Source organism: Syngnathus floridae, chromosome 11 (genome assembly GCF_059516105.1).
Source record: "Syngnathus floridae isolate MCC-2025c chromosome 11, RoL_Sflo_1.0, whole genome shotgun sequence".
NCBI classification, from domain to species: Eukaryota; Metazoa; Chordata; class Actinopteri; order Syngnathiformes; family Syngnathidae; genus Syngnathus; species Syngnathus floridae.
The window spans coordinates 8,576,768-8,597,054 of record NC_142423.1 but is presented as its reverse complement, the minus strand read 5'-3'; the positions used below and the strand labels follow the sequence as shown (position 1 = coordinate 8,597,054).

Genomic DNA, 20,287 nt, shown 5'->3' with positions numbered 1-20,287 from the left:
ATATATTAAAAATAAATGTAATCTGTTTCCTCCACAAATTGAGCTCAAAACCTTACGAGCTACACATTTAACAGTGATATTATTACACGGGGATCCATGTACTGTAGTACTGCAGTAGTACTCTTACTTCCTCTACTACGCAGTATTTGCATAATATATTGCACTGGCTTTGTCCTCAGTGGGTGTCGTTGCACTTAAATTTCTCGATACGAGCTGAGGGCCCAGGTGAGCTTCATTTCCACCACTGTATCCATAAAAAGCGAATTTATTAGATATTGTTTATCACGGTGAGCTAAGTAGGCTGCAGCCGAGGGGTCGAGCTGAGGACATGGCGTCAACTAACTTTCCATTTTAGTCTCCCTCCTTGGCTGAAAGTTAGACGTCGATCGCTGGGCCGAACTTCACAAAATGTGTCTTCCCTCTCTAGATTTCCCTTGAACCTTATGCCACCCAAGAGAGAGGCGGGGGCGACCCCATCTCCGACGCCGCCGCCAAAGATGCTAAAGATCAACACGGTCCCACCGGAGGATGGTCCAATGGAGGAGTTGGCCGAGTCCACTTACTCTCCTTTTTTCCACACCGAGGTATGATGCATCTCTTGTGAACGCTGCACACTCAACGCGTTGTGCACTTATTCCCAATTACAATCGTGCTTTCCTTTCACCCGACAGCAGGAATTTGAGGAAATTAATGACGAAGGGAGTCAAGGCATCCGAACGGACACCATCAGCCTGCTGATGAAGATAGAAGAGCTGCAGGCCCAACTCAAATATGAACGGCGATGTCGAATTCTGGCTGAGAGAGAATTGAGGGAGATGAAAGGTGGCCAGAAGGGGGAGAGAATATTTTTCTGTGTTCTCATAAATAAGATGGGTTGCTTCTCTGAATGTTCTGTTTGCATCCTGGTGAAGAGGATAATGCCAAGTTTAACTTTGTAGTTGGGACTGAATATTTATGTCAAGTTTGCAGTGATGAAAAAAATGTGTTCAAACTGTATGTTTGATCCAACAGTAAAAATGTTTTTCCCATTAGCCCAAGTTGTGGACATGCTTGCGCATAATGGTCATTTGTCTCGGCGCAGAGATGAACACCCTCATGGCGGAGATGCGACACACGGCTCATCAGCTCCGAGCCACGCTGGACCACGTTCTTCAAGGCGGCGACGCAACGATGGTGCCGCACAACTCCCAAGACGAAGACATCGCTTTCCTGCCGGGGCCCGAGGCCCAAACGGAAGCAGTAGGCGACAAGCCAGAGGTCAGCACTCAGTGTCGCCGGGCCACGCTCCTTATGCGTCGTCACACTCAGGATCTTTCTCCCCCTCAGGATACCAACAACTACATGTACCTCGCTGAAGACCTCCGCGTTCCAAGAAATCTTTACGAGCATGTGGGAGAAATCTCCGACTACAAGAAATACACCGCGGCGCTGCTTATGATGCTTTTTGACAGAGAGACGTTAGCCACGCACTCGCTGCAGGGCCGCAGGAACACTGTGACTGGGGAGGACTGCTCCAAGCCCCAGCTCCCACCTGAGATCCTCAGGAGCATCATCAGTAGGTTGCTGATTGACAATATGAATGATTAATAATTCATCTTTAGCACTACCGTTGCAATGAGTACAACTTGAGTGAGATTTTCCTTCATCTTTGATTCATTCAGCTCTCGAAAGGTTCTGAGTTTGAATCTCAGTTTTGACCTTCCTATGTGGGGTCTGGGATTGCCTAGCAACCACTTCTGGGATGTACCCTGACATAGAGATACGCTTCTACTCATTACTACAAAATAGTGTCCATGTGTGGATGTAGGATTCGACATCATCTCAGCAGTCGTACACAACCTTTTGATTTGTCTTCCTTATCGTGTTATCCCTCCCTCCAGATCACGTGCGGGTCAAGTTCGGCGTGGACAGCAGCCAGATCAGGACAGCCATCCGGACCAAGTTGAACAATGAGGACAAATTGCTCAAGAAGAGAATGGGCATGGTCAAAGTGGAACCCAAACCCAACAACGCGTCGATATGATCGATTCCACTCGAGGCTGCGTTTTGGCCTTCTTGTCTGCTCGCGTGTGTGCTGTACTGTAACTGTGTGACAGGTCACCTCTCCTAATCTACATCATTCTGTGTGGTGCTTGAAGTAGGTTATTTTTATAGTAATCACTTTTTTTTTTTTTTATACATGGGACGGCGCTCATTAGACAGTATTACATATCCTAGAGCATAGGTGTCAAACTCAAGGCCCGGGGGCCAGATACGGCCCACCACCTCATTTTATGTGGCCTGCAAAGACAGATTTTGCATCGATTTTGTCTCACTACTAAAATTACAATGTCTTAACTTTTAAATAATGGAGGCATTGCTAGCAATTTTTATTACCGTTCATCCTTTTCGAATATTTGAACAATTTTTACGAGTCTCTGAGTTCAAAACTAGTTATTCATGGGTTTGTTGTGTAGCCTATACTGTATGTATATAGAAGAAGTTGACACTCATAATGGCACTCCGAGGGAAACTATGACTATGATGCGGCCTGCGACAAAAAAGAGTTTGACACCATGGCTGTAGAGAAAATGTACAGCGCTTTTAAAACTCACATATTATACAAAGTGGGTAGAGACCAGAAAGTTGTTACGTTAGGGTTGTAGGTTTGCTTTGACGTCTGTGCAAAAATCTATTTGTTGGCCAATAAGAACACTATTGACGTTAATGGATGTCCAGCCCAAGAGGGGTCAGATATTTTTTTGTTTTTTCTGTTCAATAAGCACCTTTGGTCGCCCATTTCTAAGCACACTTTCGCACTACTTGTTAATTATTTAGATTCACACTGTTTAACTCATTGGACTTAACATTAGCTTGTACAAGGTACTGATGATGTACAAAAATACAAAACAATACTTTCTTTATTTATATAACACATTCACAATTCATAGTATAAGAGCTATATTCAAAAACCTTCTTTTTTTGTATTACACCAAGATATATTGGTATCTTGTTTCATTCAAAGGGTCCAAGAGTTAATGAAACTAATTAAGCACCTTCCACACTTTAAAATCAATGTGCAGGGATGTGCACCTTAGGTTTTGCACTTTGTTGTTGTGCTTCACCACATTTGTGCCAATCATAATCTTTAGGGAACGGTTAGTCAATTTAATTCAACGTTATTTGTAAAGCACCTTATAAAAAATGTTTTACAATTTTAAAAAATAAAATTCAATAAAACCAGACAACAAGGCAAGATTCATATCTGTGGGACATATTACCAACTGAAATAATGCATATGCTTCATGTGTGTGGCCAGTATTTATATCCTCTCTATCGTCTCACAGCTGGGGAAAGTGATCCAAGTTGAAAGCCCATCTGAAAATACCATCCAGGCCAACGCAGCCTTCCCAATATAGCGCCTCACCGCGCCCACAGTTCTGGCCTCACTTGGACGTCTGTACCGACAGTACCGTGTTGCCTGTTTCAATGGACGACCTGAAGAAGGGGGGAGATTCCGAGGAAGTGGAGATTGACCTCGAGGACTCCAGTGACCCTGAGGATTATGATGGAGAGCAACCAGACTTCCTGTGGAAAGCGCCCACTGACGGGCAAGAAGAAAGTATTCCTTCGTCTTGTCTGGTGGATATCAGCGATACTAAACCTCTGCTCGATGTTCGCGACCCTCGAGGGATCAACGACTGCCTTAAGGTAGCAAAGTATTAATGTGCTATAGCTGAGATGGATTTCGTGACTTGGCTCAACAGAATTGTTTGCATTCTTTGTGCCATGACCTGTTGCAAGGCAGAATTTGTGGGGCACAATTATCTGTGCCCCAAAGGCCCGTGACAAAAATGTTTGTATTTTACCCACGCCCACATTTTCTGACACATTTCACGATTATCAATTGTGACCACGAGGATCAAATATGAAATGAATGAAAGAATATCTGCACAAACTTAACACCATGTGTTCTTTTGGCACGCAGGTGACATTTGAGGATGTGATTGCTGAGCCGATGTCGGTGCGCAGCGGGGATCGGGTGTGGCTCTGGAGCCACGCTTTGTTTGAAGTCAGTCGAATTTGGGTATACAGGATCATCTCAGTGCTTCTGGCCATCCCCATGTCTATCCTCTCGGGAATCCTCTTCGCCATCCTCAGCTGCATACACATATGGTAAGTGTGCAACTTCAAAACGTCTGATGTCTGTAATTGTGACGTAATCTTGACTACCTCGTTTGGGTACTAAGGGCAAAGGAGTCACTGAGGTGTGTTGTGTTCTCCAGGATGATCAGCCCGTGCATCAAGGGCATTCTTATAGGAACATGCTGGCTGCAGAACTTCTGGAACGTCGTCCTGGATATCCTTGTGCGGCCCTTGTTGACCAGCGTTGGGCGGTGCTGTAGCGGCTTTAGCGTTCACCTGGCCAAGGAATGACACAAACTCACCGGCACCGCCCACCAAGTGAATTACAACTGGACATGATGGGTATTTCACTACAGTGTTCATCATTATGTGTTTACAGCAACTTTGCTCAGAGTTCAATTTTGTGTGGGATTTGGAAACAATAACACATTTAATAGTTAGCAACAGTGTGTAGTTTACAACTTTATATGGCACAGATATTTCTACTTTATTTTCCTGTGACTTTTTTAAAATTATTTTTAAAAATGAATGAATTGCTGGGAAATTAAATCAAGAAAGTGACCTCTTTAAATGAGTATAATTTACCACACTAGGAATGCATTTAACTGTTCATTATTGTTTTATGTTTGTTCCCGCGGCTTTCTCTGCTATGGATACCAAACGTCCTTAATAACTAAATATTTTGACGTGTCTTAAAATGCACGTACTAAGTTTTTCTTTCTCATTCAATCATATTTACAAAAAGAGAACTGCAGGAAAGTGCTCCACATTCCCGCTAATGACAACATGTGGCCACAGGGGGCAGTCTTGGGCAGCCTTAAATCAGATAAGTAGTACACCTACATTTGATACTATTCAAATCCCCTTACAACATGACAGCAAATACAATTAGGATAGAAATGGTGATCCAACAAATGCCGAAGAAAAACACAAAGAGCGGTAAATCTAAGCACATGATGTTTGCAATGAGTTCAAAATTGGACAGGAATGGAAAACATTGACTGAAATGGCTCTTTATTGTATTACATGTGTCCTAACAAATTAAAATCATTTTACTGCATTTCAAAATGGACTGTGTTCTAGCCGCTCCACCAGTATTGGCTCACTTTTGGTTTCAACAGTGAGATTTTACGTAATTGATATGATGGAAGACGGTGGTGCAGTGGATTGAAAAAAAAGTCTAATACATATTTTATATTCAATGCATAGTTCATCTTGAGTGCATTTTAATTTAAGTGAATGCATTTAGAGATTTGAGTTAGGGTTAACAGATCCTTTTGTTTAACCCCAGTTTGTTTCTTGGCCTTCAGGTAGCCTAGATGATGACAGTACTCAACCATATATGGATAAAAGTGTACTTATGTTTAATCAAAATCAAAGTCGCGGTTTCTGGCAAAAAGCCCAAATCTGACAAGATCCAGAACTTCTGTAATACAAGCATCACACCCCCCATGTTGTCATAAGAGCTGAATCACTCTAAAATGATAAAAATGGAGTTGGCCCACTATTTCTCGGTGGCTCTGCCCGCTATTTCTCGGTGGCTCAATTGTTCTTGGGGCAAGATCTCATTTTCGCTTCGCGACAAGTAGCCATGAAAAATTCTCTCTTGTTGTTCGGAAAGTATTTTTCCATTGAGACTGCTGAAGTAATGATGTGCCATTGAAGAGGACGTCTCAGTGGGCCGACTCCCCTGTGCTAGATGAGTGCGAGAGGCTTTTGTGGTTGCTGTCCGTCTTGATGGCCGTGTTGTGATGGCGGCTGCTCAAGGATGCCGCCACATAGCGTCGACAGCAGAAGAAACCGCTTGTCACACCTTGGAACATGTGACCGGCGAAGAACATGTAGATCCAAGGGTTACAGCAGCTGTTCAGACTGGCCAGCAACATGGCGATGATGAAGGCCGTGTCTGTCAAAAAAATGGAGGACTTTGCTCAGTCTGACTATAACACAGTATTTTTTCTTAAAAAAAAAATCTCAACCTCTGCTTCTTTGCCCTTGAGTGGAAAGGAGGCATTCAAGAATTTCACTCATGTGTATTTTATGTCCACAGTATATAGATCAGCCACAGCTCGGGCCAGCTGGGGAGATGTTACAAATCATTTGTGAGGTGAAGCGAGAACTTCAGAAACATCTGGCATTATAAGAAACCTTGAGGGATGCCACACAAAGTGAACTCTAAGTTGCCTGGTGCATTTCCATCGGAACAAGTATGATAAATGTTCTCCGTCCAATGTGACTGTCTTGCATGGAAAAAAGTCATTTATTATTCATGGAAATGATGATGATTCCAGTGATGGGAGGCACAGAACGCTGGGAGGGGGGCATTGGGGAAAGAGGAATTTTTTTTTGTTTTTAATCCTAATGGGGTGAAACAGATTTAAAGAGTGTTAAATGTTTTTTCTCCTGAAGGTGCTGACCTCTCGCATGCTAGATGGAGCTTTGACATCAACTTGTCAATCCTGTTAAACACGGCCAGTGAAAAAAATAACTATTCTGTAGGGAAATGCCTTCAAATGACATATTGTTTACATTTCTCCTAAGGCGGAGATGAAACACTTCATTTCACGCCTCTTTAGCGAGCGACGCCGCAAGAATGAAGACGAGATCATGTTGAAATCCAGAAGAGGATTACAATGACAACGCAATAATTTATTCGATTAGGACCGTGCACTTTATCAAAGAGCAGAAGTTAAGCAAACATTGCATGAGTGCACAAAGTCCCATCTGGACTTCAAGCCCTGTTGAGCTCATTATAGTCAACTTCCCTACATGGCTTCTAAACATAAGAACCGAACGGGAATCCGGGGATAAGACCACAATGGAACTCAAAAGAAGTGAGGCAAAATAAGCGCACTGCACGGTTGATTCACGCTCAACTAGTTTGATGTCGAAAGAAAATCACCATCAGCTGTCTCATTTGTTTCAATTGTTTACATGATATCATTATTGACATATGCGTGTGAGCAAATCTAAATATTATTATATTTATTGTTTTAAGAATAAAATAAATAGTTAATAGTTGTTTTCAACGACAAAATAATATTTAAATAACAATGAATTAATTGTAAAACATTTCCCCATTGATGACAATGAAGTATAATGCCCATTCCAAGTCTATATCGCAACAAATTCATTATTAGAATCATTTAATCAACACACATGAGATTTATGGCCTTGTGATTACAGTTCAATGCAATTTGTTATAAACACTAATTGACTATTTGGTATAATTTGTTCATTAACGATGGCTTTTTGATGTTTCTCCTTCTGGAATACATTAATCCAAATATGCATATTACCCCAGAATTATGGAAGGAAATTAAAACAGTTCTGCATGATTACACGTCAAGAGTAACTGAAAGATAACAACGTTTTAATAGTTCCCTGCTTTTGTCTCCACTCTCTGGAGTTCCAATTCCCCTCCATGGGCTTTTTCCTTCCACTGATAAACACTGTCAGTGACACTCTCATTTACTGACTAGTTGTCCCATCGGGAAAAGGTCTGGGACACCATTCATGGCCTTTGCTTAGGAAAAAAAAATTTTTTTCAAAAAGAATGGCTCTTATCTCACGCGAGGAGGCAGGACAAAAGAACAACCTTCATCTGTGCTCAAAGATGTCTGGCCAAATTATTAGGCACGCTTTTTGTATACGAACAAATGCCATCCAATGCAGTTTCAAGGAAATTCATCCAACAATACGGCCATATTCGCAGTAAAATTATGGAAGCTATTTCATTTGCTGCATACGTTAACTTTTTGATAATAATTTGTTGAAATACATCAATGGCTTGTCTGTTCTCGATCACCAATTTCTGCTTCTGGCATATTTGATGGCACTTCATTATAATCAATAACTTTGGTTCCTATGGAGGAAACAAATACTGTAATTTCAATTCAGATCTTGAGTGTGGAAAGAATTCATTTAAGTTTACAGTCAGAAACTATTAATTGAAAAATGTTGTTAATTATTAGGGGGCAATGCTGACCGTTCTAAGAGCTCATGGAGAACAATGGCCTGAGAAAGTAACTATAATAATAATAATGGTTACACTTGACAAACCTATAAATTCCTTGTTGAGAATGTTAAAATTACAGTAAACCTGAGCATAATAATAGTTCGACATCAGACTTTGGAGGAGTGGGCTGGAATGGTCACCATGCAGACAATCAGATTAATTTAATATGGATATGATTCAATTCTTTACACATAATACAACTACAAAATGAGTCCTTATTTTGTTAGGGAAATTAGCTATTTTCTAAACACATTCTTTCTTTCTTTCTTTCTTTCTTTCTTTCTTTCTTTCTTTCTTTCTTTCTTTCTTTCTTTCTTTCTTTCTTTCTTTCTTTCTATTCATTCATTCATTCATTCATTCATTCATTCAAAGTTCTTTACAGTACTCCTGTTTGTTTCATTTGGTGCGTGAATGTTACGACCCTCCAACTTAACGCGTACAAATACATTTTGGGTATCTTACCTTCTCGTGGAGCCGCATCATCCCACGCAGACCACATCTGGACAAAGAAAAATGGGGTCCAGCATAGGATGTAAGCCAGCACCACCACAAAAGTCATTTTCACTGTGCGAATCTTGGCTTTGGAGATGAGCTTGACGTTGCTCACCCGACAGAGGTGACGTGCGTCTTTGGATGACGAAGCCAAAACGTGCTCCCTTCTAGTTTTCAGGTTAAAGTTTTGCCAGATTTTGACACAAATGAGGCCGTAGCACACGCTCAGGACGCCCACAGGGAGGATGTAGATGCTGAGGGTCATCCATGTTATGTAAGCTTTTGCGCCCCACGGATGTACAAAGTCCCCCCAGCAGTCGTACACGCCGTTCCCGACGTCTCGCAAGGAGAAGATGTACATTTGAGGCGCGCTGAAGATCAGACTTAGCAGCCATGACGTGCCCACGCACACACGGTCCCGTCCCCTGCGCAATGGTCGGAGTGGCTGGCATATGGCCAAGCACCTGTCGATGGACATCAGCACCAGCATGTAGGTGGACGCGAACATGCCCACCACCTGCGCGTACTTCACCAGCCTGCACAGCACGTCCGGCCCGGAGAAGCGGAACGTGATGTCCCAGATGAGCTGCGGGAGAACCTGGAAGACGGCCACCACCAGGTCGGCGATACTAAGGTGCCTCATGAAGTAGAGCATCCGAGATTGGCGCGTCTTGGCGGCGCGGATGGCCCATAGCACGCACAGGTTGCCAGTGAGCGCGAGGAGCAGCACCAGCACCAGTACGGCCACTTCCGCTTTAGCCACTTCGTCATTTCGTTTTAAAGGGTTTACGGTGTTGTTGGTGGAGTGACTCCTGTTCTCAAACGCACGCCATCTGGCCCACGACGCGTTTTGGATCCGGGTGTCGTCCGCGCGTAAAAAGTCCTCCATCGTGCGTAAAAAGCGCAGCCAGTGGTCACATCATGAAGCTGAAGGACACGCAATCTCCCACTGATTGGCTTCAATAATTGCTCAAACAACAAAATATAACATGAGATGATAGCAAATTGCGAGTTAAAGAACACAACTATTCACGTGTCTAAATCCACTGTGGACTGCTCTGCTGAGAGGCTTTATGGGCACAGCAGTCTCCTCCCCTAATCTCATTTTCCTCTGCGGGAAATTGATGGATTATGATCCATGCATGCTCTACATACTCTGATATATATCGCATATGGACAAGTTATTCATATAAGCGTCACTGATCCTAATGACTAACCGTCTGTTATGAATATGGACCCAAAGTCAGGTCATCAAAAATACTAAAAAATAAAGTCCAAAATAAGAAGGTTCTAAGTAACAAAATAAACATTGGGGCTTGTCATTGCTTAAAAATGGACAGCGGTTCAGAAGGTGAATGAATGAATGAACGAATGAATGAATGAATGAATGAATGAATGAATGAATGAATGAATGAATGAACGAATGAATGAATGAATGAATGAACGAACGAACGAACGAACGAACGAATGAATGAAAAAACATAAAATTCATAAAACAGTGTGACAATACCACTGATAAAAAAATCCTTCTTTTGGCGTTAGAAATTCCTCACTTTATTAGATTTATATGAGTCATGTTTTTGAACGCGAAGTGCATTACCTCATTTTTTTTCTATTGCATATTACAGTGTTTCCCAACCAGTGTGCCGCGGCACACTGGTGTGCCGTGAGAGATGTTCAGCTGTGCCGTGGGAAATTGTCCAACATTAAATACAGAGCGCATAGTAAACAGGATCGCCAAACCACAGGTCAGTTAGCGCAAGGCCTGGTCAGCCACTTGCTAATCGTGCATGCGTGGCAAATCGGAGAATCTTGAGATTTCATGTTATGGCATCGGCACATACTCAGTTTATGTGTGTGTTGCTGTTAGTGTTGGCTCGTGAGTGAACAGTTCGTTCAAAAGAACGTTTTTGTTTTCAGTGAACGAATCACTTCCTAACCCTAACCCTAACCCTAACCCTCAGCACAGCAAAAGCAAGCCTAAGCCTAACACAAACCCTAACCCTAACCCTAACCCTAACCACAGCAAGAGCAAGCCTAACCCTAAGCCTCAGCACAGCAAAAGCAAGCCTAAGCCTAACACAAACCCTAACCCTAACCCTAACCACAGCAAGAGCAAGCCTAACCCTAAGCCTCAGCACAGCAAAAGCAAGCCTAAGCCTAACACAAACCCTAACCCTAACCCTAACGACAGCAAGAGCAAGCCTAACCCTAAGCCTCAGCACAGCAAAAGCAAGCCTAAGCCTAACACAAACCCTAACCCTAACCCTAACCACAGCAAGAGCAAGCCTAACACTAAGCCTCAGCACAGCAAAAGCAAGCCTAACACAAACCCTAACCCTAACCCTAACCACAGCAAGAGCAAGCCTAACCCTAAGCCTCAGCACAGCAAAAGCAAGCCTAAGCCTAACACAAACCCTAACCCTAACCCTAACCACAGCAAGAGCAAGCCTAACCCTAAGCCTCAGCATAGCAAAAGCAAGCCTAAGCCTAACACAAACCCTAACCCTAACCCTAACCACAGCAAGAGCAAGCCTAACCCTAAGCCTCAGCACAGCAAAAGCAAGCCTAAGCCTAACACAAACCCTAACCCTAACCCTAACCACAGCAAGAGCAAGCCTAACCCTAAGCCTCAGCACAGCAAAAGCAAGCCTAAGCCTAACACAAACCCTAACCCTAACCCTAACCACAGCAAGAGCAAGCCTAACCCTAAGCCTCAGCACAGCAAAAGCAAGCCTAAGCCTAACACAAACCCTAACCCTAACCCTAACCACAGCAAGAGCAAGCCTAACCCTAAGCCTCAGCACAGCAAAAGCAAGCCTAAGCCTAACACGAACCCTAACCCTAACCCTAACCACAGCAAGAGCAAGCCTAACCCTAAGCCTCAGCACAGCAAAAGCAAGCCTAAGCCTAACACAAACCCTAACCCTAACCCTAACCACAGCAAGAGCAAGCCTAACCCTAAGCCTCAGCACAGCAAAAGCAAGCCTAAGCCTAACACGAACCCTAACCCTAACCCTAACCACAGCAAGAGCAAGCCTAACCCTAAGCCTCAGCACAGCAAAAGCAAGCCTAAGCCTAACACGAACCCTAACCCTAACCCTAACCACAGCAAGAGCAAGCCTAACCCTAAGCCTCAGCACAGCAAAAGCAAGCCTAAGCCTAACACAAACCCTAACCCTAACCCTAACCACAGCAAGAGCAAGCCTAACCCTAAGCCTCAGCACAGCAAAAGCAAGCCTAAGCCTAACACGAACCCCAACCCTAACCCTAACCACAGCAAGAGCAAGCCTAACCCTAAGCCTCAGCACAGCAAAAGCAAGCCTAAGCCTAACACGAACCCTAACCCTAACCCTAACCACAGCAAGAGCAAGCCTAACCCTAAGCCTCAGCACAGCAAAAGCAAGCCTAAGCCTAACACGAACCCTAACCCTAACCCTAACCACAGCAAGAGCAAGCCTAACCCTAAGCCTCAGCACAGCAAAAGCAAGCCTAAGCCTAACACAAACCCTAACCCTAACCCTAACCACAGCAAGAGCAAGCCTAACCCTAAGCCTCAGCACAGCAAAAGCAAGCCTAAGCCTAACACGAACCCTAACCCTAACCACAGCAAGAGCAAGCCTAACCCTAAGCCTCAGCACAGCAAAAGCAAGCCTAAGCCTAACACGAACCCTAACCCTAACCCTAACCACAGCAAGAGCAAGCCTAACCCTAAGCCTCAGCACAGCAAAAGCAAGCCTAAGCCTAACACGAACCCTAACCCTAACCCTAACCACAGCAAGAGCAAGCCTAACCCTAAGCCTCAGCACAGCAAAAGCAAGCCTAAGCCTAACACGAACCCTAACCCTAACCCTAACCACAGCAAGAGCAAGCCTAACCCTAAGCCTCAGCACAGCAAAAGCAAGCCTAAGCCTAACACAAACCCTAACCCTAACCCTAACCACAGCAAGAGCAAGCCTAACCCTAAGCCTCAGCACAGCAAAAGCAAGCCTAAGCCTAACACGAACCCTAACCCTAACCACAGCAAGAGCAAGCCTAACCCTAAGCCTCAGCACAGCAAAAGCAAGCCTAAGCCTAACACGAACCCTAACCCTAACCCTAAACACAGCAAGAGCAAGCCTAACCCTAAGCCTCAGCACAGCAAAAGCAAGCCTAAGCCTAACACGAACCCTAACCCTAACCCTAACCACAGCAAGAGCAAGCCTAACCCTAAGCCTCAGCACAGCAAAAGCAAGCCTAAGCCTAACACAAACCCTAACCCTAACCCTAACCACAGCAAGAGCAAGCCTAACCCTAAGCCTCAGCACAGCAAAAGCAAGCCTAAGCCTAACACAAACCCTAACCCTAACCACAGCAAGAGCAAGCCTAACCCTAAGCCTCAGCACAGCAAAAGCAAGCCTAAGCCTAACACAAACCCTAACCCTAACCCTAACCACAGCAAGAGCAAGCCTAACCCTAAGCCTCAGCACAGCAAAAGCAAGCCTAAGCCTAACACAAACCCTAACCCTAACCCTAACCACAGCAAGAGCAAGCCTAACCCTAAGCCTCAGCACAGCAAAAGCAAGCCTAAGCCTAACACAAACCCTAACCCTAACCCTAACCACAGCAAGAGCAAGCCTAACCCTAAGCCTCAGCACAGCAAAAGCAAGCCTAAACCTAACACAAACCCTAACCCTAACCACAGCAAGAGCAAGCCTAACCCTAAGCCTCAGCACAGCAAAAGCAAGCCTAAGCCTAACACAAACCCTAACCCTAACCCTAACCCTAACCACAGCAAGAGCAAGCCTAACCCTAAGCCTCAGCACAGCAAAAGCAAGCATAAGCCTAACACAAACCCTAACCCTAACCCTAACCACAGCAAGAGCAAGCCTAACCCTAAGCCTCAGCACAGCAAAAGCAAGCCTAAGCCTAACACAAACCCTAACCCTAACCCTAACCACAGCAAGAGCAAGCCTAACCCTAAGCCTCAGCACAGCAAAAGCAAGCCTAAGCCTAACCCTAACCCTAACCCTAACCCTAACCACAGCAAGAGCAAGCCTAACCCTAAGCCTCAGCACAGCAAAAGCAAGCCTAAGCCTAACACAAACCCTAACCCTAACCCTAACCACAGAAAGAGCAAGCCTAACCCTTAGCCTCAGCACAGCAAAAGCAAGCCTAAGCCTAACACAAACCCTAACCCTAACCACAGCAAGAGCAAGCCTAACCCTAACCCTAACCACACTTCCTAAAGTGATTCGTTCTTTTTTGAGTTCATATGACTTCAACCAGTAGGTGCCGGTAATGCGCATTGAAGCTGGTGCCACCTCGCCGTAAATCAAAACGAAGAAGAAAATGACGTAACTTCCCGTTCACGAACGAGTCGTAAATTGCATTTCTCGTTTGCCAACTAAACGGATCTGTACGTGAATGAATCAGTGAGTGATTTGCATTTCCAGTTTATCGCGAGAACGGATCAGTGAGGGAAAGAATTCTGACTTTCCCGTTCGCGAACGAGCCAATGGGTGGACTGCCTTCCTTCCCGTGCATCTACGGATCAGTCAGTGAACGTGTTGCGTCTCCCTTCTTATATGAGTTGATGTCCCCCAAAATAACAAATGTCGACATAACGGATTTTTCTACCTTTTATTCACACAACCACATTCGGTATAATAACACCATCAAACAAAATAAATAAATGAATAAATAAAGTGTAGCGAACGATTTGGTGAACAATTCTTTTGAACAAGTCTTTTTAGTGAACCGATTCTAAGGTTCACTTAAAACTGGAATGCACATCATTAGTACAAAAGAATGCACGCGGCCAAGGGCTTTTGTGTCAAAATAGCCAACTGGTTAATGATATGGACTCTTGCCCAGTAAGTACCTGGTTCAAGTCCAGATGCGAGCATACACTTAACTGTGCTTTTAGAATTGGAACCTTGCTTTGTATGCATATGCAAACAAATGAAAGTTTTTATGTCTAAGTACATAAAGTGGCCCCACTCCCAAGTTGGCGGAGCAAACCAATGGACATTGGTTTGGACATTGGAAATTGGACATTGGGGGCGGCCCCGAGGACTAGAGCTTGACACCTGTGGCCTTTGACCATGATATTTCCCTAATAAAGTGGCCTGTTATTAGGTACACATGAAAATGGCGGTGTACCTAATGGAGTGTCCCTGTGATTCCCTCGTTAAGTGCACCTGCGTGAAAAGTTTTAGCTCCTGCAGAACGTGAAAGGAGCTAAAACTTTTCACGCAGGTGCACTTAACGAGGGACTCTTGGAAAACATGTTGGAATGCGGCCCCGAGGACTAGAGCTTGACACCTGTGACCTTTGACCATGATATTTCCCTGATAAAGTGGCCTGTTATTAGGTACACTTGAAAATGGCAGTGTACCTAAAAGAGTGTCCGTGTGATTCCCTCGTTAAGTGCACCTGCGTGAAAAGTTTTAGCTCCTGCAGAACGTGAAAGGGGCTAAAACTTTTCACGCAGGTGCACTTAACGAGGGACTCTTGGAAAACATGTTGGAATGCGGCCCCGAGGACTAGAGCTTGACACCTGTGACCTTTGACCATTTTATTTCCACTACACGAGGTTAAAAAAAAAGAATAAATAAGAAAGTGTAGTGAACGATTCGGTGAACGATTCTTTTGAACAAATATTTTGAATGAACCAATTCAAAAGATTCTGGAATGCACATTACTAGTACAAATCAGTGCAGACAACCATAGCCTGCCAGGTTGACATAGTCGACAGGATAACAACATGGGCTCTTGTTCAGTAGGAAATTGGTTCGATCCCAGGTGTGAAAATTTACATAAATGTTCCTTTATTATGCAATTAACCCTTTATTTATTCATTCTTTTTTTTAAACCTCGTGTAGTGTACCTATTGAAGTGTCCATGAAGTGTACCTACACATATTGTCATATAAAGCAGTTAACCAAATGTCTGATTTTTATGTTTTAATGGGTGAATAAAAAAACAAGGAATAAAACACCAGACAAGTTTTAACATAAATGTTTATTAAAAACAATGATATTAAAAGTAAATTTCAAACCAGCAATCTAATATGAAATTGCAGTAGATATATTGGATAACAATATTTAGGCGTGTATATGCATACACGTTATTTAAAAACTACTACGCGTGTTATAAAATTGCATAAAGTTGCATAACGGCGCATCCTTTCATACAAGAAAGTTAGCTGTTAGCTTGGAGAAAACTTGCATAAGAGAAGTGGTGTTTCAGTGAGTGGTTCTTTCTTTCCTTGGCAAATCGTAAATCTACATTCTGGCTTACATAGTTCACGCCAGGAGGGGGACGCAACACGTTCACTGACTGATGCGGTGATGCACGGGAAGGAAGGCAGTTTGACCCACTGACTCGTTCGCGAACGGGAAAGTCAGGATTCGTTCCCTCACTGATCCGTTGTCGCGATGAACTGGAAATGCAAATCACTGACTCGTTCACTCACAGATCCGTTCCGTTGGTGAACGGGAAATGCAATTCACGACTCGTTCGTGAACGGGAAGTTACCTCATTTTCTTCTTCGTTTTGATTTACGGCGAGGTGGCACCAGCTTCAATGGGCTTTACCGGCACCTACTGGTTGAAGTTAATACAATAAAATTTTCTCTTCTTCTTTTTTGATGTAATTGTGCGTAATTGACATTTTCCTCTTCATGTTTACCATAAACGCCCCGATTTTTGTGGCTGTTGCAAGTCTAGCGCAAGGCTTGATCTAGCCATGAAATCTTTGTTCTTTAGGTATTTTTGAAGACATCAAGTGGGCGATTGCGCAATTGTGGGCATGAACACAGTCGGCTTACTTCTTGGCCAATGAAAGCTGCTCCTTTCATTCCTTTTGAATTAAGCACAGTAGAGAAGCACAGTCTGCAAGACTGGATTTCATGCGGGTGATTGATGCATGCAAAATATGTTCATAAGGGTGTTCAAATAATTAATATCTCCAATGTTAAGAGGCTTTGATTAATGTTGTCAGATTTATGAATGGATTATGATAACATTAATCAAACAAGTGCCCAGAGCGTCAAATCTGTCGGCTTGCACCTTAATCAAATTGTCAAAATTGCGTTACACCACAGTTTAGATCTGCTCTTAAAGGTTTGTTGACATTGATAGACTTTTACTCATTTGGTAAAAAATGCAAAGGATGGATATAAAATATTAAATCCTCCAAGTCAATGATAACAGAAAGAACATGGTGGATGTAATGTCTACTGAGAAGACTGTATCATTCCTTGGTTCTAAATTTCTTCTATGTACATTTAAACATGGTCCCTCAACTGGGACACAAAAACTTCAATGACCCAAGGCAAGGTTGGATGTCACTTGGCAGGTCTGCGATCTTGAAATCCTCGATGAAAGTTCCGTTTGATTTCCCAAGAGCGAGGGAGGAAAAGGCAGGGAACGCAGAGGTCAGGACCCACAGGAAAGGTCCGAACCGGATTGCAAAGCTGGAGGCCTATGGCGAGGCCTATTGATAGTGATGTGGAACACCGAGTGACATGTTGAAAATCGCTTTTGGGGAAGTTCGTTCCACTTGCCGCAACGGAGGGACTCAACAATCTTGTGTTTTTTCCTGTTTTGACTTCTTTTTAAGCTTCACTGACGTGATCTCTGTTTGTTTGACTTCCCGTCTTTCTTTGTTCTCGCGCAGCTCAACTTCACCTGTGCCCCATCGCTTTGGTCTCTTGAGTATTATTGCTTACACTACGCCACAACACCCAAAGTCAAGAGCCCAATGAAGACTAGCAATTATTGTTCTGAGGTACTCATAGACGTACTTTAATACTAAAATAAAAAACAAACAAATAAATAATTTAAAAATATATATACTATATATATATTTCCTATATTTTCCTCAAATCAAATCAATTTCATTAGACATTTAGTTGCAACATTTTTGAAGGTACTTTAAGCCATGTTTTCAAATTCTGGATCCTCTAGAGTATTTTATTATTTTCATTCATAAGGATAGTCTTAGATGATGGCATCTGGGAGAGATCTTCCAGGTGTCTCTAATTTTGCTTGTTTTTCAACAAATGTTTTTTTTCCCCACAACACATCCTCACTGTCTGCAATGTGCGCACACAATCAAAACGGCTTGTTTTGATCAATCATAATCACACCAATTACATTTAAACCGCTCGTCGAGACCTCTTCAGTTCCGCATGCAACTGGCAAATAAACAAGCGCAATCAGCTTTTCCACGTCAGGAAGAAACAAATTTGAAACATTAGCAGTCCCAAGGCTCTGTGGCTAATTTCAAACATAAAAGGGCAAGAGGTCCACAAACATTCTCATAAATTACTAGCAGGCTCATTTTCCACATCATCAGTTGATATCAAAGGATTTTTATCAACTTGTATTACTTTTTACACTTGTGTGACTGAGGTTAAAAAAAATAGATGCCTATAATTGTTTCATTAAGTCTACCTCATTTGTCTAAAGTGTTCAAGGATGAGTACACCTTATGAAAGTGTATTTATTTTTTCATGTTGACAATTATTCCAAAAATAAGGAAGCAGATTGAATGAGGTAAGAGGTGCAGTTTGACAAAACATCTCATTGATAGATTTGTTTTCAATATATATTCAAGACTTTAAATGGAAAGTCATGTACTAAGTTATGGATGTAGCCATAACATTTTTTTTCCCGTATAAATAAATAGTTAGAGGTTAGTTGCCGTTGCAGATATGATTCTGATGTAGGTGCTTCGTGTGGGTTGACATCACAGTGTATGCGTGCAGGATGTGAGGGATCAGTCATGGAAGCTGACCTCATATATTTACACGCTAACTCAGCTTAGTTGTTTATAGGATTAGCATCATTTTCTTGTAGTCCAATTCTTCATTATTTCTGATCTTGACAAGGCAAAAGTCCCGTGACCACTTTAAAAGCGCATTTGTGATGTCTCAAAGAGGCTTTTTGGGCTCAAGTGGTCACCACCGCTGTAATGATAAACACTTTGCTAGAATACTTATGTGATGGGAATATTTTGTATTTGCTTTTTCACTGTTGGTCACGGTCGCAGTGATTGCTCTGGATCAAAATAGCACGCTATGAGGAAAGCCACGCAAGCCTTTCATTCACATGCAATTACCAAAAGCTTTCTATGTTGACAGTGATGTCCACAAGTGTTTAGAGTGATCGACCCCCCGACCCCCCCAATACACTATTCCACAAGTAACACATTACAATGGCAATGTGGGAACAGGATCCAACATCTGCGTCTCATCCGGGAACAGATGATAGCCTTGAAATCTGTTGTGCGGCGACGTTCCGGGCATTGCCGCAAAGCCAACATTCTTGGGGGGAATAACAAGCGTTCTCAATGTGCGAGGCTCGCGGCCAATTACGTAACATGCATGTATTCCGCATGAAAATCATACAACCTGCATCATGCTAGCATGATGTGCAGGCCCATGTGCATGTGAGTTGAAGTGGAGCAGTAGTGATAAGTGTTTCCATGCAGGCCACAGCCAGGGTCAAATGCAACGCGTGAGGTTAGGTGAGTATTCATCACACAGAATCTAAAAAAAAAACAACCAAATATATATATATATAATTATTTTATATATATATATATATATATTTTTTTTTTATATATGTATATATAAAAATATACATATTTATATATGTATATAAAAATATATACATATTTGTATATATAATATATACGTATATATTTGTTATTAATCAAAAGGGTTGACCAGGGTTAATAAGATGTAAAGATAAAAACGTTACCCTGCTTCAATACTTAAAAAAAGTGCATTCCTCCATAAAGGCGCCAAATCTGCATGTAATTGAATGATCCTACAAAAATGGAAAGCGCAAGCGCGCAATAACACGGCACAGGATTTGCTTGTGTATACAGATGTTCCCTCATAATGTGTGTGTTTACAAACTGGTGGTCTTCTTAATCAATTGTTTTTTTCTTGCTAAATTGAGCAAAAATACAATTTGCAGCGCTCTAGCGTGGCAAATTTGGCATGGTAACTTGTCTTTGTTCCTAACTTTCAAAGGCTTAGTTTTATGAAAGACCCATTAAATATTTTACTTTTTTTTTTTTATAATTGTCCAGTTTCTTGTTGTAGTTTATTACTGCTATGTAATGTGGATAATTGATTCAATTTTTAATAATGTTATAAATATAAGTGCTGTATCTATTAGCTTTCATAGATAAAGTCCAGTAATCGATTCACTTCACTGGTCATACTAATCATATTATACCATGCTATCCTTGGTTGTGGAGAAATGAGAACCGAAAGGCAATGCAAATTAAAGTAGAATGGTAGTTTGAGTGTGGATTTTAGTATTGTTGGAGGACAATGTCTCCATCTGCAGAGCAAGATGGGAGCTGCGTAATAGAACCCAATGCCTACACAGCATAGTGTGTGTATATATATATATATATATATATATATATATATATATATATATATATATATATATAATTTAATTAAGGCTACATTAAAACATATATTTTACGTTTTAATATTAGATGTTTGGTTTTAAATCTCTTATGATCGTTATGTGATTTAAAAATAATTAAAAGCAATTCAATGCTACATGCATGTAAATTTGAATTCGATGCATATACTACATATCAAAACTCCAACTTTTTTTTTTTTTTTTAAATTCC

The 20,287-nt window shown here is 42.3% G+C and overlaps 3 protein-coding genes and 1 long non-coding RNA gene across 5 annotated transcripts; 3 read left to right on the top strand and 1 right to left on the bottom strand.

The window, feature by feature from the left end:
- Positions 1-79: 79 nt before the first annotated feature.
- Positions 80-3,230, top strand: LOC148390880 (uncharacterized). Of its 2 annotated transcripts, none has more exons than XM_088389254.1 (6): positions 80-225; positions 428-584; positions 675-822; positions 1,082-1,257; positions 1,327-1,555; positions 1,881-3,230. In XM_088389254.1, exons 2-6 carry the CDS (start codon positions 444-446, stop codon positions 2,021-2,023), a joined length of 837 nt encoding a protein of 278 aa, XP_088245380.1. In that variant the 5' UTR covers positions 80-225; positions 428-443; the 3' UTR covers positions 2,024-3,230. The 2 variants fall into 2 exon arrangements, with proteins under 2 accessions (XP_088245380.1, XP_088245379.1); XM_088389253.1 differs by having other exon boundaries at positions 672-822.
- A 148-nt stretch (positions 3,231-3,378) lies between these two features.
- Positions 3,379-5,302, top strand: cav4a (caveolin 4a). The gene is made up of 3 exons (XM_088389255.1): positions 3,379-3,690; positions 3,968-4,155; positions 4,266-5,302. Exons 1-3 carry the CDS (start codon positions 3,469-3,471, stop codon positions 4,414-4,416), a joined length of 561 nt encoding a protein of 186 aa, XP_088245381.1. The 5' UTR covers positions 3,379-3,468; the 3' UTR covers positions 4,417-5,302.
- Positions 5,123-9,652, bottom strand: LOC148390878 (oxytocin receptor B-like). Its single transcript, XM_088389252.1, has 2 exons — positions 8,606-9,652; positions 5,123-6,031 (listed from the first exon to the last, which is right to left on the bottom strand). The coding sequence occupies exons 1-2, from the start codon at positions 9,522-9,524 to the stop codon at positions 5,799-5,801; spliced, it is 1,152 nt and encodes a 383-aa protein (XP_088245378.1). The 5' UTR covers positions 9,525-9,652; the 3' UTR covers positions 5,123-5,798.
- Positions 8,843-20,020, top strand: LOC148390877 (uncharacterized). The gene is made up of 3 exons (XR_015861228.1): positions 8,843-9,269; positions 10,264-10,383; positions 16,979-20,020. It is a non-coding gene; the product is annotated as an uncharacterized LOC148390877 (long non-coding RNA).
- Positions 20,021-20,287: the final 267 nt, after the last annotated feature.

Coding starts and splice junctions, on each gene's coding strand:
- LOC148390880 (XM_088389253.1), top strand. CDS start 444: ATGCCACCCAAGAGAGAGGCGGGGGCGACCCCATCTCCGACGCCGCCG. Junction 1,258..1,326: donor CAGTAGGCGACAAGCCAGAG/GTCAGCACTCAG, acceptor TCTCCCCCTCAG/GATACCAACAACTACATGTA. Junction 1,556..1,880: donor GATCCTCAGGAGCATCATCA/GTAGGTTGCTGA, acceptor CCCTCCCTCCAG/ATCACGTGCGGGTCAAGTTC.
- cav4a (XM_088389255.1), top strand. CDS start 3,469: ATGGACGACCTGAAGAAGGGGGGAGATTCCGAGGAAGTGGAGATTGAC. Junction 3,691..3,967: donor GGATCAACGACTGCCTTAAG/GTAGCAAAGTAT, acceptor TTTGGCACGCAG/GTGACATTTGAGGATGTGAT. Junction 4,156..4,265: donor CTCAGCTGCATACACATATG/GTAAGTGTGCAA, acceptor TGTGTTCTCCAG/GATGATCAGCCCGTGCATCA.
- LOC148390878 (XM_088389252.1), bottom strand. CDS start 9,524: ATGGAGGACTTTTTACGCGCGGACGACACCCGGATCCAAAACGCGTCG. Junction 6,032..8,605: donor TGATGCGGCTCCACGAGAAG/GTAAGATACCCA, acceptor TTTTTTTGACAG/ACACGGCCTTCATCATCGCC.